Source organism: Artemia sp. Qi Xiang Cuo, chromosome 1 (assembly GCF_049724085.1).
Source record: "Artemia sp. Qi Xiang Cuo chromosome 1, ASM4972408v1, whole genome shotgun sequence".
Taxonomy (NCBI): Eukaryota; Metazoa; Arthropoda; class Branchiopoda; order Anostraca; family Artemiidae; genus Artemia; species Artemia sp. Qi Xiang Cuo.
The window spans coordinates 73,145,955-73,169,316 of record NC_142794.1 but is presented as its reverse complement, the minus strand read 5'-3'; the positions used below and the strand labels follow the sequence as shown (position 1 = coordinate 73,169,316).

General features: G+C 37.1%; 1 protein-coding gene across 1 annotated transcript in view; it reads right to left on the bottom strand.

Annotated features, from left to right (window-relative positions):
* The window catches only part of LOC148956699 (zinc finger protein castor homolog 1-like), a 207,362-nt gene that overhangs the window by 114,066 nt on the left and 69,934 nt on the right, over positions 1–23,362 (bottom strand). The window contains exon 6 of the mRNA XM_089086777.1: positions 4,045–4,246. Within this exon, the coding sequence (XP_088942903.1) occupies positions 4,045–4,246 (202 nt within the window). The remainder of the gene's footprint in view (positions 1–4,044; positions 4,247–23,362) is intronic.

Sequence of the window (23,362 nt, the reverse complement as noted above, 5' to 3'; positions counted from 1 at the left end):
CCAACCCGACTAAAAAAAACAACAAAAAACAGATATATGCATTTGTTAAGTGATCGTAATTCTATAGCTTCAGAGCCCGAAGAATTACATAAACGCATGCAACCAGGGACATCATTTCGAGGGTGGGAGAGGGGGATCGGAATTAGCATGACGAGACGCTTGTGCAGTGGGGTGAACCCGTGGAACCGACTCTTTCCGAAATCTTGGAACGAGAACAAATCTACGATTTCTCGCAAATTTTCTCAATATCCCAGTGCTTTTCTGTTTGATATCCTATCCCGCAGACTAAAAAATTATTTCATATTTGTAGATTTGAAAATGCTCCCCATTTTTAAGGTTTTAAATTTGCTAAAAATTGGGCCTAAAATTTAGGACAATGTCATGACACAACTTTTGGAGGTCCTCACTCAAGAATTCTCGAGTGTTGACCTCCGAAAGAAAAACTGGAATAAAATCCAGATGTAACTAAATTGAGTAAAAAAAAAATATTTAAGGTATTTTTGTAACTAACATACTTTGTTTGATTGCCACAAGCAAAAAGAAATACAATAACGTGCAACTATAATGCCAAGAGAATAAGAAATAAACAAGAGTTGGATCTTCGACGAATGAAAAGATTTGAATTGCTCTCTTTAATTTAGGCAAGCCCTACATTCAGGTATAAACCTGAACAAATTTTAGCTTTAATTTTGGAAAAGCAAAGCATAGATGACTTGTTTGTCTTTTTCTTTTGTCACTCATAAAAGCCTCCTCTCTTATTTTTCTAAGAACATTTCCAGTAGAGGGGATACTAAGAAACAACAGGTAGAAACTCTTCCAATTCCTAACATCATTAACTTTTGTCTGGGAACAAAAAGTAATTCACTTTCTGACACCTGCCAAAGATGCACAAGTCATATTGAGGGATCTATTTTAGTTTTTCAAGTTTCTTTTATAATTCATTATTTTTGTTACTCTAAATATTACTAATGCCATTCTAAGCTTTAGACTATCCAAGTGTTTATTGCTTTCAGTCAACAAATATTTTATTTAACTTGCGAATGGATAGTATATAAAAGATATATTAAAAGGTAAAATATCCATACAGATTTAAATAATGCACAAATAAGAATCAAACATCTTGTTAACGATGTTACCATGAATCAAACGTTCGTGATAACGAACTGTATATATATTTAGTAAGAAGCAACCCGGCTCAATAGTAACCAAAATTCTAAAAAACAGAATTTTGATACCAATAGATGCATTAAAAGAGTGGGATTTTTATGCTGATTTAAAATATAGAGGTTTCATCAAGTTGAGTCTTACTCATCAAAAGTTACGAGCCTGAAAATATTTGCCTTATTTTCGAAAAAAGGGAAGAGCATCCCTTAAAAGCCATATAATCTTAATGAAAATAACACTATCGTATTCAGCGTATCAGAAAACCTTACTGTAGTGGTTCCAAGTTCATATCTTCAAAAATGTGGAATTTTGAATTTTTTGCCAGAAGAAAGATCACGGATGCGTGTTTATTTTTTTTTTTTTTTATTTTTTTTTTTTCCTAGGGGTAATCGTATCGACCCAATGGTCCTGGAATTTCGCAAGAGGGCTCATTCGAATGGAAATAAAAAGTTCTAGTGCCCTTTTTAAGTGATCAAAATTGGTGGGCAACTAGGCCCCCTCCAACGCTAATTTTTTTCCCAAAGTCACCAGATAGAAATTTTGAGATAGCCATTTTGTCCAGCATAGTCGAAAAATCTAATAAGTATGTCTCTGAGGATGACGTGATCCCCAAAGTCCCGGAGAGAAGTGCCAAAGTCCTGGGGAAGGGCTAAAAGTTGTGAACTATGCCCATTGTTAACATATAGTATTGGTTGTTGGGAAATGTACAGACGTTTTCAGGGTAATTTTTTCTGGTGGCGAGGGTGTCGAGGTGGGGGGAGAAGGTTACGTGGGAAAATCTTTCCATGGAGGAATTTTTCATAGGAGAAGGGAATTTTCCATGAAAGGGGTGCCGGATTTCCCAACATTATTTAAAAGACGATCAGAAATTCAATAAAAAAACGTTTTTCAACTGAAAGTAAGGAGCAACATTAAAACTTAAAACGAACAGAAAATATCACGTATGTGAGGGGGATTGCCTCTCCTCAATAGCTCGCTCTTACGCTAAAGTATTTTTAACTTTTAAAAGAGGTTATTATTCTAATTAAACAGCCTTTGCGATTCAGGAGTCGTTCTTAAATAACTGGAACAAAAATCAAACTTAGGTTACTACAGAATATTAGTTTAAAAAAAGGCAAAATTAATATGCAAATTCGTTTTAATTATTCACGTACGGCAAACAATCTTCAAGACCTGCAATAATTCAAAAACGTTCAGAAATTAAATAAAAAAAAGCAAGTTTTTTTTAACTGAAAGTAAGGAGCGACCTTAAAACTTAAAACGAACAGAAATTATTCTGCATATGAAAGGAGCTGTCTTCTCCTCAACGCCTCACTCTTTACGCTAAAGTTTGACTCTTTCTCACATCTCTACTTTTTTTAAAAATAAAAAAACTTTAGCTCAAAGAGCGAGGCGTTGAGGAGGGGACAGCCCCTTTCATATACGGAATAATTTCTGTTCGTTTTAAGTTTTAATGTCGCTCCTTACTTTCAGTTAAAAAAAACCTGTTTTTTTATTTAATTACTAACCAAGAATGTGTTGAGTCAAAAATTCTATTCTAGATAAGGTATTAATTTTTAATCGCTTCTCATTGCTATTAAAAACAAAAAACAAAAACAAAAAAAAACACAATATGTTTCAAACAAAAGTAAGGTGCAACATTAAAACTTAAAACGAACAGAAATTATTGCGTATATGAAGGGTATTGACTCCTCCTCAAGACCTCGCTCTTTACGCTGAAGTTTTTAGGAACTTTAAAAAAGCTTTTTATTGTTCTAATTAAACGGCCATTGTGTTTCAGGAGTCGTTCTTAAAGAATTGGGACAAAATCCAGACTTTAGCGTAAAGAGCGAGGTGATGAGGAAGGGGCATCCCCTTCATATGCGTAATAATTTCTGATCTTTTTTTTTAATAATGCCAGGAAATCTGGCCCCACCTTCACGGAGAAATCCTCCTCCCCATGGAAATATCCTCTAGACAGTTCAATTTTCCGGGAGTATTTCCCGCGAGGGATATTTTGAGGGGGTATTTTCTGGGAGAAGAGGTAAACTCCTAGAACCCAATTTTTCATGGGGAGATGTTCCAGGGTTAGAATTGTCCCCGGGGTTAGAATTTTCAACGCGGTTAGAATTCTCTGGAGGATTTTTCTGTTGTCGTGGGGATTTTGTACAGGATAAATTCTGGATCGGGGATTTCCAGTGGGGGCAACTTCCCACTGGGAAGGAATGGGGGGAGTTCTGTTAAAAAATTTCTATGGAAGGGGGACTTCTGACATTATTTGAAAAACGATCAGAAATTAAAGTATTTATCAAATGAAAGCGTGCTAGAGAGAATTTTTTGGGTGGGATCGTCCACAAGAATTTTTTATGGGGGGAATTGTCAACGAGGATGGAATGGTCCGGAGGAAATTTTACAGGGGGGGAGCATTTTACGTCGCAGCTTTCAAAGGAGGAGTTTCCCATGAGGGGATGGAATTTATCATGACGGGGGGAGGACAGATTTTCCGGCATCATTGGAAAAACAATCAGAAATTAAATAAAAAAATTAACTGAAAGTAAGGAGCAACATTAAAACTTAAAACGTACAGAAATTAATCTGTACATGAGAGAATTTTCCCCTCATCAATGTCTCGTTCTTACGCTAATGTTTTTTTTGTTTTTTTTTTACTTTTGAAAAACTTCTTCGTATTATAATTAAAACGCCCTTCTGTTTCAGGAGTCGTTCTTAAAGAACTGGGACAAAAATTCAAACTTTAGCATAAAGAGCGAGGTATTGAGGAGAGGTGAAACCCCTCATATATGGAAAAACTTCTTTTCGTTTTAGGTTTTAATGTCACTCCTTACTTTCAGTTGAAAAAAAATGTTGTTTTATTTTCATTAAATCCAGTATAAAGAGACTTACCTATAATTGAGATCTTTACAGTGACTGTTACCACAGTCTAAAGCACTTGAAAACCGCTTAACATATCGTGTATAATCTACGGGCCCATTTTGCTTATTTGTTGAGCTTCCTATTCTATTTCCTATAGACGATCCGACAGATGTTTGACTAGAAATTGAAGGTTTGGTTGATTCAGGCACTCCAAAGGAGCTTCTTACAGGTGCTAAAAAATAGAGCCGTCAATTAAAAACAATTTGATGTCTATTTTGAGTACCAAGGACAGTGAGAATGAAATGTGATTTCTTTAAAAAATTTCAGAAGAAAAACTAAGCAAATTGCAGCTTCAATTTTCAGCAGAAAGTCCTTAAAATGCAGTAAGACAGATTTTGGTAATGGCGAGTGTCAAATTTAAAAACAAGGAACGTGGATGAGAAATCAGCAAAAATCAGCCAAAAACATATTGCATCAAACAGCTTAAAAAGGTTTAGCTTTGAGGGTGCAGTTGTCTTTGGGGATCAATAAACCGATTATATCTAATTTTTTACGGACGAAAAGCGTTGCTAATTTTAACTAATTAGTTTCCCGTATTTATTTTCAATGTTCAACTGGCAACGCTGACAAAAGTAAGGTAGTGCCATAAGAACATGGCTATTTTTAAACAACCAAAAGAAACACTTTGGAATATCGGCGGTTGTCAGTTATGAATTCACAAAAGCTGGGTTCAGGAGGAAAAAAAAAATTTGATGTTTTTGGTACTGTAAGGTAGATTTTGGTACTGCACCGAGAAAAACATCATGGATAAGAATCGTTCAAATAACATCAAGTTGGGCGTATGTATTTGGGACGACATAAACCTATTGTGTTTTTCTTTTACTCGTAAAGAAAAACATTGGCCATATTGGATTTATTCAGTGCATTGATAAGATTGCCATCACTATGATTTTCAAACTGAAGTCGATTTTAAAATTGAAACTAATTCTAATATACTGAAAATTTGAGTTTGCCAGCATATTCAGCTGTTCCATTTTTCTTTTTCAAAAGTTTTTATTTTAAGATTAAACTAGTAACAAGCCTAAAATGAGATCTATGGCTTTTTTTCGAGTCAGTTAAAAAAAAAAAAAAAAAAAAAAAAAAAAAAAAAAAAAAAAAAAACCTTGCATAAAAACATTAAACTATGTCGTTTTGTTTGCATACTCCATAGTACAAACACACGGTGGCGTCAATTGACAGAAAATATAGTATTCAAAATCTATGACAGGGGGTAACGTTTGTTGTATTTTCTTTTTTTTTCTATAAAAATATCAAAACGCATTATTTGGCGAAGGGGGCAATTATTAAGGGGGCTATTAGCTCCCATACCCCAATTGATATGACTTCAAGCACGGCAATTTGATAGTTTAATATGTTGCTTAATAGTAACTACTCAGATGCCTAAAATTTCGGCGCAAAAATCCTTTTGGTAGGCTACTTATGTATTATACAACCAACACTCAAGAATTTAAGTACGATTAATCCCAATGAAAAATACCAAAACATGATGAAAATATAGTACTTTAGAAACAAATTTGAACTACATACTTGCAAATTAGGGGGTGGGGATAACCTAACCTGACCCCCACCCCCTTGTTTCCCATTGAGCGTAAGCTAATTGTTTCTTAATACAGACAGATAAAACCAGTTTGCTCTCGAGTTTTACAAGCGTTAACTTGAGTGTTGGGTGTATAATGCATAATTACCATACTTTTTTTTACATTTAGCAAAAAATTACAATATTGAAATGAGAATGATCTGAACTGGACAAGATTATAATACACATTTTATTTCTTTTTACACCATAAGACAATTGATTGACACTGGTTGGAAACAAGTCCTGGGGTGGTCGTTTGACCAAAGGAACCACACTCGTATGAAATCTCATGATTTTCCCATAAGTTCTTATTTTTTTAAATAATTCACCCCCACACCCAAATATTGCAAAGCTTACATGTCAGATCAGATCCTAAATCAACTGGTTTCGTAAAAAAGCATCTAAAAAAATTGACAGATGAGTCACATTGCTAGTTCGATTGTAATATATCAACCATCTGATGGGAAAAAATGGGTTTGTTTATATAAAGAATGTGCTTAGGGTATTATTTCTGGCCTAACCATAGAGAACTTTCATGTGAACTTAATAAGACTTAGAGTCAATGAGTTGCTCAAGTCAGAGTTTTCAAAAATGGCAAGGATAGAGTTAGTCGATTTGGTCTCTGAACCACTCAATTGTTGTTTTGAAAAAAGTTTCCTAATTAAATTTAAAATGCCAATCAAGCTGCGCTATATCTTTTAAGCTTAAATTTGAATTCTGTTTAACCACTGTTTGCCAACGCCTTTCCTCAATTATCACGTCTTTTTGTTAGTTTTCGATTGGAATGTTGTAAAACAGATGCTTTTAATAATTATCTACTTGCCTTCGTCATTTTCGTTCGATGGCTTTAAAAAACGATCAGTTCTTGAAATCTGGGAGTGGTTCATCGTCAAAAAGTTTTAAGGTTTCATAGCATGACATCCTGTTTTGTATCTGATATTCTTAGTTTCAAGCTTAAAATTGGATGCAAATTAGACACTGTTGCACAACAGATAGCAGCACTCAATTTTGAATTCGTTCATTTTAAGTATCGACCGATAAATCAAAAAACAATCCGGTTTCTTTCCGCCTGTCAAATGTATGGCCCTATTTTTTCCATCATTGTATGAAAAAAAAATCAATTTACATTACTTACATGATTCTTAGTTTATGTCGAGCCTAAAAACCGCCTGATTTATGCCTTTTTAGGTTGAACAGTGTTTTACGCTCAGTAGGCCCTATGTACAAAAGCGTTAAAGTTGTACATGATTTGCATATACAGGTCGTTAATTGGTTTTGTTTTACAATCTTCCTTTTGAAATCATGATTATACTTTAGCTGGGTATATACTGCAAGGAGTTGCAGAATTCTTGAAGTCAAAAGTCAGCTTAAACTAGAACTCCCGTGCCATGACCCCATAAAACGTTGTTGCAAAGGTATCCATGATTTACAGTTGCAAAGCAACACAAACGACAATGCATATAACATTGGACTTGAATCCTCTAAAAAAACAGCACAACTAAACCTGCTATTTAACTAAAATCCCATTCTTATGGGATGAAAATGAGCAGAGTCAATACATAGTTCGAATACTTACCATAAACCATAAACATCGGGGAAAAATATATTGCCAATAATGTGTCCCTTCTAGTGCTTAATTTGAAAAGTTGCACTATATTCAACCTTCGAGTGAAATGTCTCCGATTGATCAATTGGCAAGGCCATATCCAGGAGAGGGGGGGGGGTTACCCGGTTTGAACCCCCCCCCCCCCCCGAAATTTTTGACCGAGTCGAAAATAAGTCGAAAATTAGTAAAGCCTAGGTAAAAATCAGTAAAATTATTCGAAAACTGAGTAAAAAATTAGTAACCCCCCCCCTCCAAAAAAAAATCCTGGATCCGCCCTTGTCAATTGGAGTGAATATTTGAGGTATAACTGTTTGAAATCAGAAAAAACATTAGCTTAAAAGGTCAATCTATCTATCTATTAAATAAAATAAAAGTTTCATCTACTGAAAATAAGGAGCAATATTAAAATTTAAAATGACTAAACATTATTCCTTATATGAGGGAGGCCTCCTCAATACCCTGCTCTTCACGCTGAAAATCCTTAGTACTTAAAAAAACCTTCTGATTCTAATTAAACGGTCCTTCCATTTCGAGAATAGTTCTTAAATAACTAAGACAGAAAGTCGAACTTCAGCGTTAAAGAGCAGAGTATTGAAAATGGAGCATCCCCTCCCCACATATACAGAATATTTTCAGTTCGTCTTAAGTTTTAATGCTGCTCCTTACTTTCTGTAGAAACAACTTTTTTTATTTAATTTCTGATCGTCTTTCAGATAATCCCTGGAAATCCACCTTCCCCTTTCAACCAAAATTCCCCCTCCCCCTCGAAGTATTCCTCCATAAAAAATTCCTCACGAGCAGAATCATTCCCCTGGTCAATTCTCGCTGCAAATCTCCCCCAGAAAATTGCTTGCGGACGATTCCACCTAAAAAATTCTCCTTAGAACATAATTTGAAAGTAGAAGTGACCCTATTGACACTGTCCCTCACCCCTGCTGCCATCTACAATTTAGTCTAACTCTGTCAGTACACCAAATAAGGGCATAGAGTCCCTGGGGAGAACACGTGGTTAATGGGGTCAATGACCTAAATTTCCAAGTCAACAACAACAACAACGACCTTGACATTCGCTGAGAGCGTGCACTTACAACAACAACAACATCGACCTTGGAACACCTGTGCTGTCGACCTCAATTCACCTATCGTGAATCAATAATTCCCCTTAGAAACAACAAATTAATTCCCCTTTCTTGACAGATCAATCAACCAATGACATGATCTGTCAGACTTAAAAAATTTTCGCATAGAAACGATTCTCCAGGAATAGATCCAAGTCATTAATGTCATTGCCTCGGAAACAACTCTTTTGATCGAACTCCAAAGGATATTAATAGCCAAAGGCCATGGAAACAATTCTCCAAGAAACATCTTAGCGATGAATTGTTTTAGCGCGGGAATCAGGTTTCTTATTAATTTGAAATGCATTAGCGCAGAGATGCCAAAAACAAAAGGAACACGCTGAAATACGTTTAGGGATTATTTGGGCGAAACTGTTTTAGACAGGTTATTGAATTATTTCGGCGAAACATTTAGAGACATTTTAAAAGATGATTTTTGAAGAGATTTTAGAAGAGAATTTGAGGGTGAAACTCTGTGGTCGTTATAATACACAAGTTTCATTTGAACAGTGTTGTGAGGTCCTCTAACCCAACCCAAAGGGTTCCAATCCTCCTACCCCAACCCCGAAGGAAGCCCCCGGGCCGCACAGGCCCCCCCAGCGCCCCAAGGGCCCCCGGCGCCCCCCCCGCGCCACCCCCACCCACCAGGGCCCCCCCCGGGCCCCCCAAAGGCCCATCGAGCTCCCAAAGGACCAACGGGGTCCCAAAGGCCCTCCACCGGTCCCCAAATGTCCCCCAGGCCCCCAACTGCCCCCCGGACCCCCAAAGGCCCTCCCTGTGCCCCAAAGGCCCTCCCTGTGCCCCAAAAACCCTCCCCCGGCCCACAAAGGTCCCCCGGACCAGAGAAGCGCCGCCGGGATGCGCCGTGGGCCAGGAAAGCGCCGCGGGATGGGCCGCAGGGATGCGCCGTGGGTCAGGAAAGCGCCGCTGGGGATGCGCCACAGGGATGCGCCGCTGAAACGTACCGCAGGATGCGCCGCTGGGGTGCGCCGAAAAAAAAAAGTAAGCTAAACAGTAAAAATTTCGAAATGTTATCCCCCAAACGCCCTCCTCAGACCCCCAAAGGCCCTCCCCTGATCCTCAAAGGTCCCCCGGGCTCCCAAAGGGCCAACCGACCCCCAAGGGTCCCCCAGGCCCCCAAAGGTCCTCCCCCGGTCCCCAAAGGTCCACTGGGCTCCCAAAGGCACTCCCCCGGTCCCCAAAGGTCCCCGGACCCACAAACGCCCTCCCTGGGCCCCAAAGGCCCTCCCCCGGTCCCCATACATACACACAAAAACTTACACACACACAAAAACTTACACACACACACAAAAACACACACACACACACTAAAACTTACACACACACACACGAAAACTTACACACGCACGCCAAAACTTACACACACACAAAAACTTACACACACACAAACAAAAAAAAAATCAAAAAAGAAAAATAAAAATTAAACGCAGAAAAAATCTAAACTTAAAAAAAAAACTAAAACCAAAACAAAAAAACAAAAATTACACACACACACAAACACGAAAACTCACACACACACGCAAAAACTTACACACACACAAAAACTTACACACACACACCCACACAAAAACATACAAATGACCACAAAAAAAACTCCCACAAAAACACACAAAAACTTACACACACACACACACATATACACAAAACTTACACACACACACACACACGAAAACTTACACACACACGCCAAAACTTACACACACAAAAACTTACACACACACACACAAACAAATACACACACACACACAAAAAACTTAAAAACACAAAAACTTACACACACACACACACACACAAACATACACACACACACACAAAAATAAAATTAACACACAAAAGCTAAGAAACACAAAAACTTAAACACACACACACACAAAAACTTAGACCCACACTCAAAAACTTACATGCACACAAAAACTTACATGCACACAAAAACTCACATTCACACAAAAACTTACACACACACAAAAACTTACAAACACGCACAAAAACTTACACATACACACAAAAACTTACACACACACACATGAAAACTAAAGCACACACGCCAAAACTTACACACACACACTCCAAAACTTACACACACACAAAAACTTAAACACACACACACACACACAAAAAAACTTACACATGCACAAGAAAACTAACATTCACACAAAAAATTACATGAACACAAAAACTTACACACACACACACACACACAAAACTTACACACACACACACACGAACACTCACACAAACACGCCAAAACTTACACACACACAAAAACTTACACACACAAACACACACACACACAAAAACTTACACATGAACACAAAAAAAACTCACACACACACGCACAAAAAATTGCACACACACACACACACACACACACACACTTACACACACACACACGCACAAGACTTACACACACACACACACACACACACACAAAAACTAAAACATCCACACGAAAACTAAAAATCAGACAAAAACTTAAATTAAAACAAAAAATTAAACACACACACACACACAAAAATAACACACACACACACACCAAAACACACACACACACCCAAAAACTAACACACACAAAAAAACTTACACACACACAAACACACAAAAACTTACACATCAACAAAAAAAAAACTCAAACAAACCCCCACAAATAATATAAAACACACACCCACTCAAAAATCATACACACACACACACACGAAAACTTAATCACACACGCCACAACTTGCACACATAAAAACATACACAGGCGCACGAAAACTTACACACAAACTCTGTTGCGAAAACACTCAAAAGTTATAAAAAATACAAAATAGTCCTTTATTACATCTGCAATACGGGTAAAAATGAAGAATTAATACTCATTTTCAACTAGCTAAGGGTAAGTGTTTTAAATATGATCCATTATTTTGCGAAAACACTCAAAAGTTAGAAAAAATACAAAATATTCCCTTATTACCTCTGCAATACGGCTAAAAATGAAGAATTCATACACATTTTCGACTAGCTAAGGGTAAGTGTTTTAAATATGAGACTTTCTGTTCCGAAAACACACAAAGTTAGAAAAAATACAAAATAATCCTTTATTACCTATGAAATACGGGTAAAAATGAAGAATTCATAAACATATTCAACAACCTAAGGGTAAGAGATTTAAATATGAGCCATTCTGTTGCGAAAACACACATAAGTTAGAAAAAATACAAAATATTCCTATATTACCTCTGCAATACAGCTAAAAATGAAGAATTCATACACATTTTCAACTAGCTAAAGGGTAAATGTTTTAAATATGAGCCATTCTATTGCTAAAACACACAAAAGTTAGAAAAAATACAAAATGTTCCTTTATTACCTCTGCAATACGGCTAAAAATGAAGAATTCATACACATTTTCAACTAGCTAAGGGTAAGTGTTTTAAATATGAGCCATTCTGTTGCGAAAACGCACAAAAGTTAGAAAAAATACAAAATATTCCTTTATTACCTCTGCAAAACGGCTAAAAATGAAGAATTCATACACATTTTCAACTAGCTAAGGGTAAGTGTTTTAAATATGAGCCATTCTATTGCGAAAACACACAAAAGTTAGAAAAAATACAAAATATTCCTTTATTACCTCTGCAAAATGGCTAAAAATGAATAATTCATACACATTTTCAACTAGCTAAGGGTAAGTGTTTTAAATATGAGCAATTCTTTTGTGTAAACACACAAAGGTTAGAAAAAATGCAAAATGTTCCTTTATTACCTCTGCAAAATAGCTAAAAATGAAGAATTCATACACATTTTCAACTAGGTAAGTGTAAATTTTTTAAATATGAGCCATTCTATTGCGAAAACACACAAAAGTTAGAAAAAATGCAAAATGTTCGTTTATTACCTCTGCAATACGGCTAAAAATGAAGAATTCATACACATTTTCAACTAGCTAATTGTAAATTTTTTAAATATGAGCCATTCTATTGCTAAAACACACAAAATTTAGAAAAATGCAAAATATTCCTTTATTACCTCTGCATTACGGCTAAAAATGAAAAATTCATACACATTTTCAACTAGCTAAAGGTAAATGTTTTAAATATGTGCCATTCTGTTGCAAAAACACACAACACTTAGAAAAAATGCCAATAAGTACATTTATTACAAAATAAATATTTATAAAATTGAATTATAATTAAAAATTATCAACTAGCTAATTTTAAGTTATTTAAATTTTATCCATTCTGTTGCGAAAACACAAAAAATTTATAAAAAATGCAAAATGTTCCTTTTTTACCTCTGCAATACGGCTAAAAATGAAGAATTCATACACATTTTCAACTAGCTAAAGGGTAAGTGTTTTAAATATGAGCCATTATATTGAGAAAACACACAAAAGTTATAAAAAATAAAAAATTGTACTTTATTACCAATTAAATACTTCTAAATCATTATATTTAATACACAAATAAGTATATCTAATTTTTATTTTATTATTGATGAGAAATTCTGTTTAGAAAAAAAAAAAAAGCTATAAAAAATACAAAATATTCAAGTATTACATCTGCAATACGACTAGAAATGAAGAATTCATACACATTTTCAGAACCATGTCCTGACCCCCCTAATTGAAGGATATGAATTAGAACCATGGGAACGTAATTTCGTCTTATTTTGCTTATTTTCGTTAGAAAAAAACACTGAAAAACCATATTAAGAGATATATTTAAGAGTCTTTGAATGAAAACTTACTTTTAACACCAAGTCCTCACCCCCCTAATTGAAGTATATGAATTAGAACCATGGGAACATAATTTCATCGTATTTTGCATTTCCCACAAAAGGACACATTTCGAGTAAAAGTAAAGAGCTACCAGACTAAACCAAAGATATGATGAAATAATAACCAATAATTGTTCAAATTTAAATTTTCTGTATTACGGGAATAGTTCATTTTCGAACCATTATATCTACCAAAGGTTCAATACCTGAGTTAAACTAAGAGGTTTCAATTTCAGGAAAAAATTGTCATATTTTGCTTATTTTCTTTGGAAAACACACTTAAAAGACATATTATTGAACTCACATCAAACATTGCCGTGCTTGCATTTGAAGAACCTTCCATTATTTTCTATCTTGTCCTCTATTTAAGCATATACTGACTTTTAAAGCTTTTCAAAGCTCTTAAATATACTAACCTAACGGTTATTTATTTACGAAATCGTGCAAACTGTTGATTTAGAACAATAATTACCTTTCTATATATCAATTAACACTCACTAGAATTGCCACTTTTCACTCGCGGAGAATGGTTTCAAAACAATACTTCTTACATTGCATAGACTAATTGTGTCAAAAGAGACATCTTCAATGCAGATTAATTAATTGTTACGTTCGATTTTGTTTTGGACATAGGAGAGCATCAATGGGAAGTGAGAATTTCTGTAAAACTATCAAAGATTGATCAACTCTTTGATTTCACACTTCTTGTATAATCAGAAAAAAAAGAAGAAAAATTGATCAAAGTTATTTTGAAATATGTTCCAAAATCATAGCTATTACAACTTAAATGACACGAGGGGAGGGGGAATCAGGTTTAAGAATATCCTGGATATATCATTTTATATTTTCTAAGTACTCACAGAAGGACTCGTCACGGAAACATTGAAAAGGACTCATTTGATTGGGAATTAAAGTGACTAGCACTCAATTCACAGGATGGGGCGTGAAAATTTCTAGGAACGTATTTTCAACATATTTAAATATTTACCTACGTATGCATCACTTAGGTTAGATTAGATTAGGTAAGAAACAGAGAAAAAGTTAGGTGTATGGTTAGGCTAGGTTAGATTATGTTAGGTTAGGTTAATTTAGGGTAGACTAGCTTAGACTACGTGCGAGACAGAAAAGTTCTTAGGTGTGGAGCTCCCCCACCGCCTCAACCATCGCTCCTGAAATCCCTTGAATTAGGTTAGAGACTGACAAAAAGTTAGGTGTATGGTTAGTTTAGGTTAGATTATGTTATGTTAGGTTAATTTAGTTTAGACTAGCTTAGCCTAATTATCCCCCCCTCCCCCCCTCCCTCACCTCTAACTCGTGAAAAACCTGGCCGGATGGAAGTTACCGACCCCAAGGTCGGGGTCGGGGTAGGTTAGATTATGTTAGGTTAGGTTAATTAACGGCAGCCTCTATTGTTAAGGTTTTTTATTTTGGAGGGGGGGGCTCCCGCCCCCTCAACAAAAAGTTAGGTGTATGGTTAGGTTAGGTTAGATTATGTTAGGTTAGGTTAATTTAGGTTAGACTAGCTTAGCCTACGTACGGCCCCCCCCCCCCCCTCCCCGGGGGCCCCGGGGCCTGAAAGCCTACCACGAGTGGGACCCCCACCACCAAGGTTAGTTTACCTAACATTTCAAGGTGACCCCCCCCACACCCCCGGGGCCACGGGACCGAAAGCCTGACACGGGGAGGACCCTCACCACCAAGGTCAGGTTAGGTTAGATTAGGTTAAGTTACCTAACATTTCTAGGTTAACTTACACCAGGTTAAGTGGCGCGCCACTTAACCTGTGTGTGTTAGTTTGTGTGTGTTTCAGTTTTGGCGTGTTTGTTTATTTGTTCGTGTTTGTTTTTTTTTTTTTTGTGAGTGTGTGTGTGTGTAATTTTTTGTACTTGTGTGTGTGCGTTTTTTTTGTGTTAATGTGTAAGTTTTTGTGTGTGTGTGTGTGTGTGTCTAATCTTTTGTTTGTGTGTTATTTTTTGCGTTTGTGTGTGTGAGTTTTCGTGTGTTTGTGTGTGTAAGTTTTGTTTGTGTGTGTGTGTGTGTGTTTATGTTTTTGTGTGAATGTCAGTGTTTGTGTGAATATAATTTTTAGTGTGAATGTGTAAGTTTTTGTGTGTGTGTGTGTGTGTTTGTTTTTGTGTGTGTATTTTTTGGAGTGTGTGTGTATTTTTTCGTGTGTGTGTGTGTATTTTTTGTTTGTGTGTTTGTGTTTGTTCTTTTTTTTGTGCGTGTGTGTTTGTGTTTTTTTTGTGTTCATTTGTTAGTTTGTGTGTGTGTGTGTGTGTGTGTATGTTTTTGTGTTTGTTTTTGTTTTTGCGTGTGTGTGTAAGTTTTCGTGTGTGTGTGTGTGTGTTATTTTTGTGTGTGTGTGTGTAAGTGTTTGTGTGGATGTAAGTTTTTTTGTGGTTGTCAGTTTTCGTGTGCATGTGTTAGTTTTTGTGTGTGTGTGTGTAAGTTTTTGTGTGTGTGTGTGTGTGTAAGTTTTGGCGTGTGTGTGTGTGAGTTTTGGCTTGTGTGTGTAAGTTTTCATGTGTGTGTGTGTGTAAGTTTTTGCGTGTTTGTGTAAGTTTTTGTGCGTGTTTGTAAGTTTTTGTGTGTGTAAGTTTTTGTGTGCATGTAAGTTTTTGTGTGCATGTAAGTTTTTGCGTGTGGGTCTAAGTTTTTTTGTGTGTGTGTGTGTAAGTTTTTGTGTGTCCAAGATTTTGTATGTGGATGTAAGTTTTGTGTGTGTGTGTGTAAGTTTGTTTGTGTGTGTGTGTAAGTTTTTGTGTGTGTAAGTTTTTTGTGTGTGTGTGTGTGTATAAGTTTGTGTGTGTGTTTGTGTGTGTGTGTGTAAGTTTTTTTGTGTGTAATTTTTGGAGTGTGTGTGTATGTTTTAGTGTGTGTGTGTGTGTCAGTTTTGTGTGTGTGTGTGTGTGTGTGTATGTTTCTGTGTGTGTGTGAGTTTTTTTTTTGTTCATTTGTAAGTTTTTGTGTGTGTTTGTGTTTGTTTAATTTTTTTTGTGTGTGTAAGTTTTTGCGTGTGTGTGAGTTTTCGTGTGTGTGTGTGTGTTTATGTTTTTTGTATGTTTGGGTGTGTAAGTTTTCGTGTGCATGTAAGTTTTTGTGTGCATGTAAGTTTTAGTGTGCATGTGTAAGTTTTTGTGTGTGTGTGTGTGTAATTTTTTGTGTGTGTGTGTGTGTAAGTTTTTGCGTGTGTGTGTATTTTTTCGTGTGTGTGTGTTTATGTTTTCTTTTGTGTGTGTAAGTTTTTGTGTGTGTGTGTATGTTTTTGTGTGTGTGTAATTTTTTGGGTGAATGTATGGGGACCGGGGGTGGGCCTTGGGGGCCCTGGGAGGGCGTTTGGGGGTCCGGGGACCTTTGGGGACCGGGGGAGTGCCTTTGGGAGCCCTGTGGACCTTTGGGGACCGGGAGAGGACCCTTGGGGGCCCGGGGGACCCTTGGGGGCCGGTTGGCCCTTTGGGAGCCCGGGGGACCTTTGAGGATCAGGGGAGGGCCTTTGGGGGTCTGAGGAGGGCGTTTGGAGGATAACATTTCGAAATTTTTACTTTTTAGTTTACTTTTTTTTTCGGCGCACCCCTGCGGCGCATCCTGCGGCGCGTTCCTGCGGCGCATCCCGGTGGCGCATCCCCTGCGGTGCGTTCCTGACCCGCGGCGCATCCCTGCGGCGCATCCTGCGGCGCTTTCCTGGCCCCCGGCACAGCCGGGCAGCACTTCTCGGGTCGGGGGGTCCTTTGGGGGCCGGGGGCGGCCCTTTGGGGCATAGGGTGGGCCTTTGGGGCACAGGGGGGGCCTTTGGGGCACAGGGAGGGCCTTTGGGGGTCCGGGGGGGCAGTTGGGGGCCGGGGGGACATTTGGGGACCGGTGGAGGGCCTTTGGGACCCCGTTGGTCCTTTGGGAGCTCGATGGGCCTTTGGGAGGCCCGGGGATGGCCTTTGGGGGTCTGGGTGGGCCTTTGGGGGCGCCTGTGGCCCTTTGGGAGCTTGGGGGGCCTTTGAGGACCGGGGGCTTCCTTCGGGGTTGGGGTAGGAGGATTGGAACCCTTTGGGTTGGGTTAGAGGACCTCACAACACTGTTCAAATGGAACTTGTGTATTATAACGACCACAGAGTTTCACCCTCAAATTCTCTTCTAAAATCTCTTCAAAAATCATCTTTTAAAATGTCTCTAACTGTTTCGCCGAAATAGTTCCATAACCTGTCTAAAACAGCTTCGCCCAAATAATCCCTAAACGTAATTCAGCGTGTTCCTTTTGTTTTTGGCATCTCTGCGCTAATGCATTTCAAATTAATAAGAAACCTGATTCCCGCGCTAAAACAATTCATCGCTAAGATGTTTCTTGGAGAATTGTTTCCTTGGCCTTTGGCTATTAATATCCTTTGGAGTTCGACCAAAAGAGTTGTTTCCGAGGCAATGAAATTAATGACTTGGATCTATTCCTGGAGAATCGTTTCTATGCGAAAATTTTTAAAGTCTGACAGATGATGTCATTGGTTGATTGATCTGTCAAGAAAGGGGAATTAATTTGTTGTTTCTAAGGGGAATTATTGATTCACGATAGGTGAATTGAGGTCGACAGCACAGGTGTTCCAAGGTCGATGTTGTTGTTGTTGTAAGTGCACACTTTCAGCGAATGTCAAGGTCGTTGTTGTTGTTGTTGACTTGGAAATTTAGGTCATTGACCCCATTAACCACGTGTTCTCCCCAGGGACTCTATGCCCTTATTTGGTGTACTGACAGAGTTAGACTAAATTGTAGATGGCAGCAGGGGTGAGGGACAGTGTCAATAGGGTCACTTCTACTTTTGAAAAAGAAACTTCTTTTTGTTTAATTTCTGATCGTTTTGACGGTCATAGCAGAATCCAATGTATGTGGAAAATGTTTCCTAGAATTCCTCCTTCCCCCCAATATAAATTTCCTCCCGTGGAAAATTGCCTCATGGAAAAACTTCTCCTGCTGATAATTCCCCCGTGGAGAATTGTTACCGAGGGAAATCCCCCTCAAAAGTCCCCCATACAATTCCAGCTTCGCTGAAAATTCCCCCCGGACAATCCCCCCAGAAAATGTCCACAGGTTAAATGGAGTCACCAACAAGAAAGCAAGACAAATAAAACATGAATTCTGGAATATTTTCCCGTGTAGAACTTCTTCTGGAAAGTTTACCCCCCCCCCGGTATTTCCCTCCTAATGGAAAGATCAAAGCGTAGAAAAAACTTCCCCAGAATGATCAAAATGGAAAGATCAAGACGTAGAAAATACTTCCCCAGAAGAACCACCCCCTACGAAAATTGTCAACTTCCTTATAAAGAATACTATATGCAAACAATGGGCAAATTTCATAACTTGCAGCCCCCCCGGGGACTGTGGGGGGTAATGTCATACCCAGAGGCATAGTTTTGGACGTTTCAGCTATGCTGAACTAAATGGCTTTCTCAAATTTTGATCGGAAGACTTTGGGGGAAAAGAAGGCGTCAGGGGCCGACTAGTTGCCCTCCAACATTTCTTATCATTTAAAAAGGGTACTAAAACTTTCAATTTCCGTCCAATTGAGCCCTCTCTCGATCTTCTATGACCATTTGTTCGATAAAATCACCCTTTGCAAGAACAAAGAAAAAATAAATAAATAAAAATAAATCTTCTGGCAAACATTTCAAAATTTCCAATTTTTTCAGATGGGAGCTTGAAACCACTGCAGGCTTCTCAGATACACTGAATCTGATGGTGCAATTTTCATTAAGATTCCGTGACTCTTTTTTTTCAAAAATCAGGCAAATTTTTTCAGACCCATAGCTTTTTATAGGTAACGTTAAACATAATAAATTCTGTATATTTAAAATCAGCATAAAAAATCAATTCTTTTTATGTATATATTGTAATCAAAATTCCGTTTTTTGGAGTTTCGATTACTACCGGGTCGAGTCGCTCCTTACTTAAGTTCTTTACCACGAACGTTTGATGGCTATGCCAACAAATATTTGTAGACAGTACTTGGGAACATTTTAATTTGATATAAGTTTTTTCAAACCAATGTTTTACCATTTAATTTTTCAAAACGGGGTTTGACGTTGAAATCAACAAATAATACAGATCATTCACAAATCTTATATTAACATGTGTGGCTTGGGCTTAACCCCTCCCAAACACAGGTCCAATATCGAGCACCGACAACCGATACTGCGGCTGTGGATCGAAATTCTACCAGTCTGACAAGTATTTAGGCCAACAGAACGACATTTCGGTATCCCTTCCCCTTTTGCAGCAACAAGTGGACTCTAAAAAGGAAAATCCAGGGCACCAACTGTTTCTTCTAACTAACTTTAGTTGACATCAAACAACCCATTTTGGCAGATACCATGACTAAAGTTTAGGTACCAGCCACCCCCCCAACTGTCCACCATCTTCACATTGGCCCCAAACCCTAAGAAGCAAACGTTGAACATCAGTTTTTATTCCTCCTTAAGTTTGGTCGTGATGAAAATATCCTGGTTGCATGAATTAAAGAATTTCCCCTACAGGGACAGGATAGCATTCGGACTAAAAAATAAACAACATAGAAACCTGCAAGGCCGTACCCAGAGGAGGGTTAGGGGGTTTGACCCCCCCCCCCGAAAAAACATCTTTGAGTAAAACCCCCTCAGAAGAAAAATCCTGGGTACGGCCTTGGAAACCAGCTCTCATTTTCAAAATTTTTTTGAAATCCAACTACCAACTCGGGAAGATATCCTAATTACAAGAATTTATACTGTCTCCCTTCTCCATTACCTAGAAAAGTTGGACCGGCTCTATGACTTCGAGAAATCACAAGTGGGACACTAGCTCTTACATCCCGACTAGTCTTATATATTTTGTTTTGTCTTATATAACTTTTAGCTCTAAAAAAGCATTTGACGAGATACAACAGGTACCTGAAGCCATCCTAAAGAGCAAGTATTTTTTATCCTGTACACTTTACTTTTCTAACAACCTTTATCCAGCTCATTTAGAACTAACAGTAAAGTCTGTCATTTTTGTGTTGGCGGGAGGGGGCAAGGATCCGGCTAAGCCATGTCAAAAAAATAGGCCGAAAGGTTTTCTTCGGCTTCGGAATTTACATGCTTGTAAAAACCCTTTGACACCCATTTTTAGGCTGTTTGTGCCAATACATATTAAGAAACTGTCCTAAATGTTGCAATTTATTTTTGCTAAATATAAGTCAACTAAAATAATTTAGCATGAAAACTATCTGCAGATGTACCCAATCCCTCGCAGGCTTATTTATAACTTTCATAAAAAATTGCGATTCTGTACTGAGAAAAAAAATCAGTCCCATTAAAAGTATTCAGCCTAAAATATTCTCCAATTCAGCAGACGTTAAACATAGCATGAATAATAGCATGCAATTTACATCAAAGCTCATACGAATTTATGTTCATAAATTCTTTAACCAGTCTTATACACTATAACTAGCTAAAAACTCATATGCAAATGAGATAAGTTTGTAACCTGCGGTCAAGATAAAAAAGAACAAAAAAAAGTTTTGGCAGAAAAATAAATTGTTTAGCTCCATCCCATATATGCGCTTTAAGCTCTGATCAATGTTGTGCATACGAGAAGAACAGCCTGTTTTTTGTCGTAAAATAATGCCGTAAATCAGAAATTCCAGAGCGATACGGCTGATGTATAATGTCAAAAATTAGGAGGTGGTCCCCTAATTTTGGAATTTAGGTGTTGCTATATTCTTATGTCTGAATAACAAAGAATTATTTACGTTGATAAAAGGATGTTGAAGCAATTAAGGACGAGATATTTTAAGTTTATAGAAAGCCCCAAGGGTTATAATCAAGTTTTTTTTTTATAGCTGTTCTGGATTTGACACATTAAGAATTCAAAGATATTATATAAGCTAATAAAAACTGTGGGAAAAAATTAAGCACTCGAAATTGATGTATATTAGTTATTTTATTTGTTATTTTATTCGCAAAAGAGGCCAGAACCATCATGATGCATTACTAATTTAAAAAAGACAGTTTGTGCTTGGAGGAATGAAGAATACAGTAAATTCTTTAACCCTTGCTTTCAGTGAACATTTTAAACTATTTTTTTTTTACTTATAGTGGAAAGTGGAAGGCGATTTAAGTTAGAAAATAGGACTGATATTAAGTCGATTTGCACCTGAAAAAAAAAACAATTTCCTAAGATCGTCTTTTTTGGTTGTTTCGAAGTTATGGATTTTTTTGGGCATTATCACATTTTTGTCAGCGTTTCCAGGTAAAACTAGTGATTTAATTTTGACAACGCTTTCATTCATTAAAACTCTAAGAGCAACAATCCGCTGAATCAAAAAGGCAACAACACCTTCAAAGGAAAGTTACATCTTCTTAAACTGTCTGACACCATATGTTTGTATTTACGTAGCTATTTAAAAACCCCTAGCTCCATTGGTATTGGTAGTTTTCAAACAGTTCTTGGTAACGAACTGAAAGTAAGGACCGACCCGGCTCAATAATAACCAAACTCTAAAAAACGGAATTTTGATACCAATAGATACATCAAAAGCATCGGTTTTTTATGCTGATTTCAAATGTATAAGTTTCATCAAGTTTAGTCCTACCCATCAAAAGTTACGCGAGAAAGTTTAGCCCTGAGAAAATTTGGCTGATTTTCGAAAAAAGGGGGAAAGACCCCCTAAAATTTATAGAACCTTAATGAAAATCACACCATCAGATCCAGCGTATCAGAGAACGCTACGGTAGAGGTTTCAAGCTCCTATATGCAAAAATGAGGAATTTTGTATTTTGCGCTAATTTTTTTTACGGGGGATTTTTGCTGATAGTGGGAGGGGGGGACGTAAGTTACGTGGGAGGATCTTTCCATGAAGGATGTTTTCATGGGGGAAGGGATATTGCTATGAAGGATTCCCCGGATTTCCCAACATTATTTAAAAAAACGATCATAAACTAAACTTTAAAAATAAGTTTTTCAACTGAAAGTAAGGAGCAACACCAAAACTTAAAACGAACAGAAATATTAGGGAGTTCGCTCTGTCGTCAATACCTCGCTCTTCACGCTAAAGTTTTTTTTAGTACTTTTATAAGAGCTATTTATTCTAATTAACGGCCTTTGTGATTAAGGGTTCATTTTTAAAGATTTGGAACAAAATTCGAACTTTAGCGTAAACAGGGAGGTATTGACTAAGGGGCAGACCCTCTAATATCCGTATTAAAAATATATGAATATAGAAGTTCGTTACGGAAGTTAATTCGTAAGTTACGTATGTTTATTACTAATAAAAACGTTCGTAAATAAAATTAAACAACTTTCGAGAAAGCCATTTAAAGAAATAAAAGTAAAATTAATATGCAAATTTCGTTTTAATTATTCATGTACGGTGAGCCAAAATAAAAACCTACATTAATTCAAAAACGTTCAGAAATTAAATAAAAAAAACAAGCTTTTTAAACTGAAAGTAAGGAGCAACATTAAAACTTAAAACGAACAGAAATTATTCCACGGATATGAAGGGGGCTGTCCCCACCTTAATGCCTCGCTCTTTAAGCTAAAGTTTGACTCTTTCTCAGAACTCTATGTTTCAAAACAATAAAAAACTTTAGCTTAAAGAGCGAGGCGTTGAGGAGGGAACAGCCCCTTTCATATACGGAATAATTTCTGTTCGTTTTAAGTTTTAATGTTGCTCCTTACTTTCAGTTAAAAAAACTTTTTTTTTATTTAATTGACCTAAAGCATGACTAATTCGCATGGTAAAACAAAACAATAAAAAACGGTAAGCGGTTGTTTAACAGAAATAATGCGATTTTGAGCCGTAGCATATATAATACAGGCTCTTCATTTTTTTTTTTTTTTTTTTGGAAAAGAGGGGGTGCCTAAAATTAAAAAAAAGTTTGATGATTTGAATAAGATGTGTCTATGAACTCCGGGAAACTAAGGATTTTGGGAGAGAAAGGACCTGGGACCCGAGGATTCCTCTCCCCTACGCCCGACCCCGGTTTGGTAAGCATACCCTGTTATTTTTCGTTTTTGTGTGTGTTTTTCATACAGCCTATTAAATAGAAAAGTCCTGTACGCATATCAAATTCTTCTTGAATCGCACACTATCTTAAATCATGACAAAGTTTCTGTTTTTTTGTGAATGAATTTAAAAAGAGGGACATCGAAAAGAAGCTTATCCAAATTCAGACTCGTATTGGATGGCTCCAAAAGATCTTTTCCTTTTTT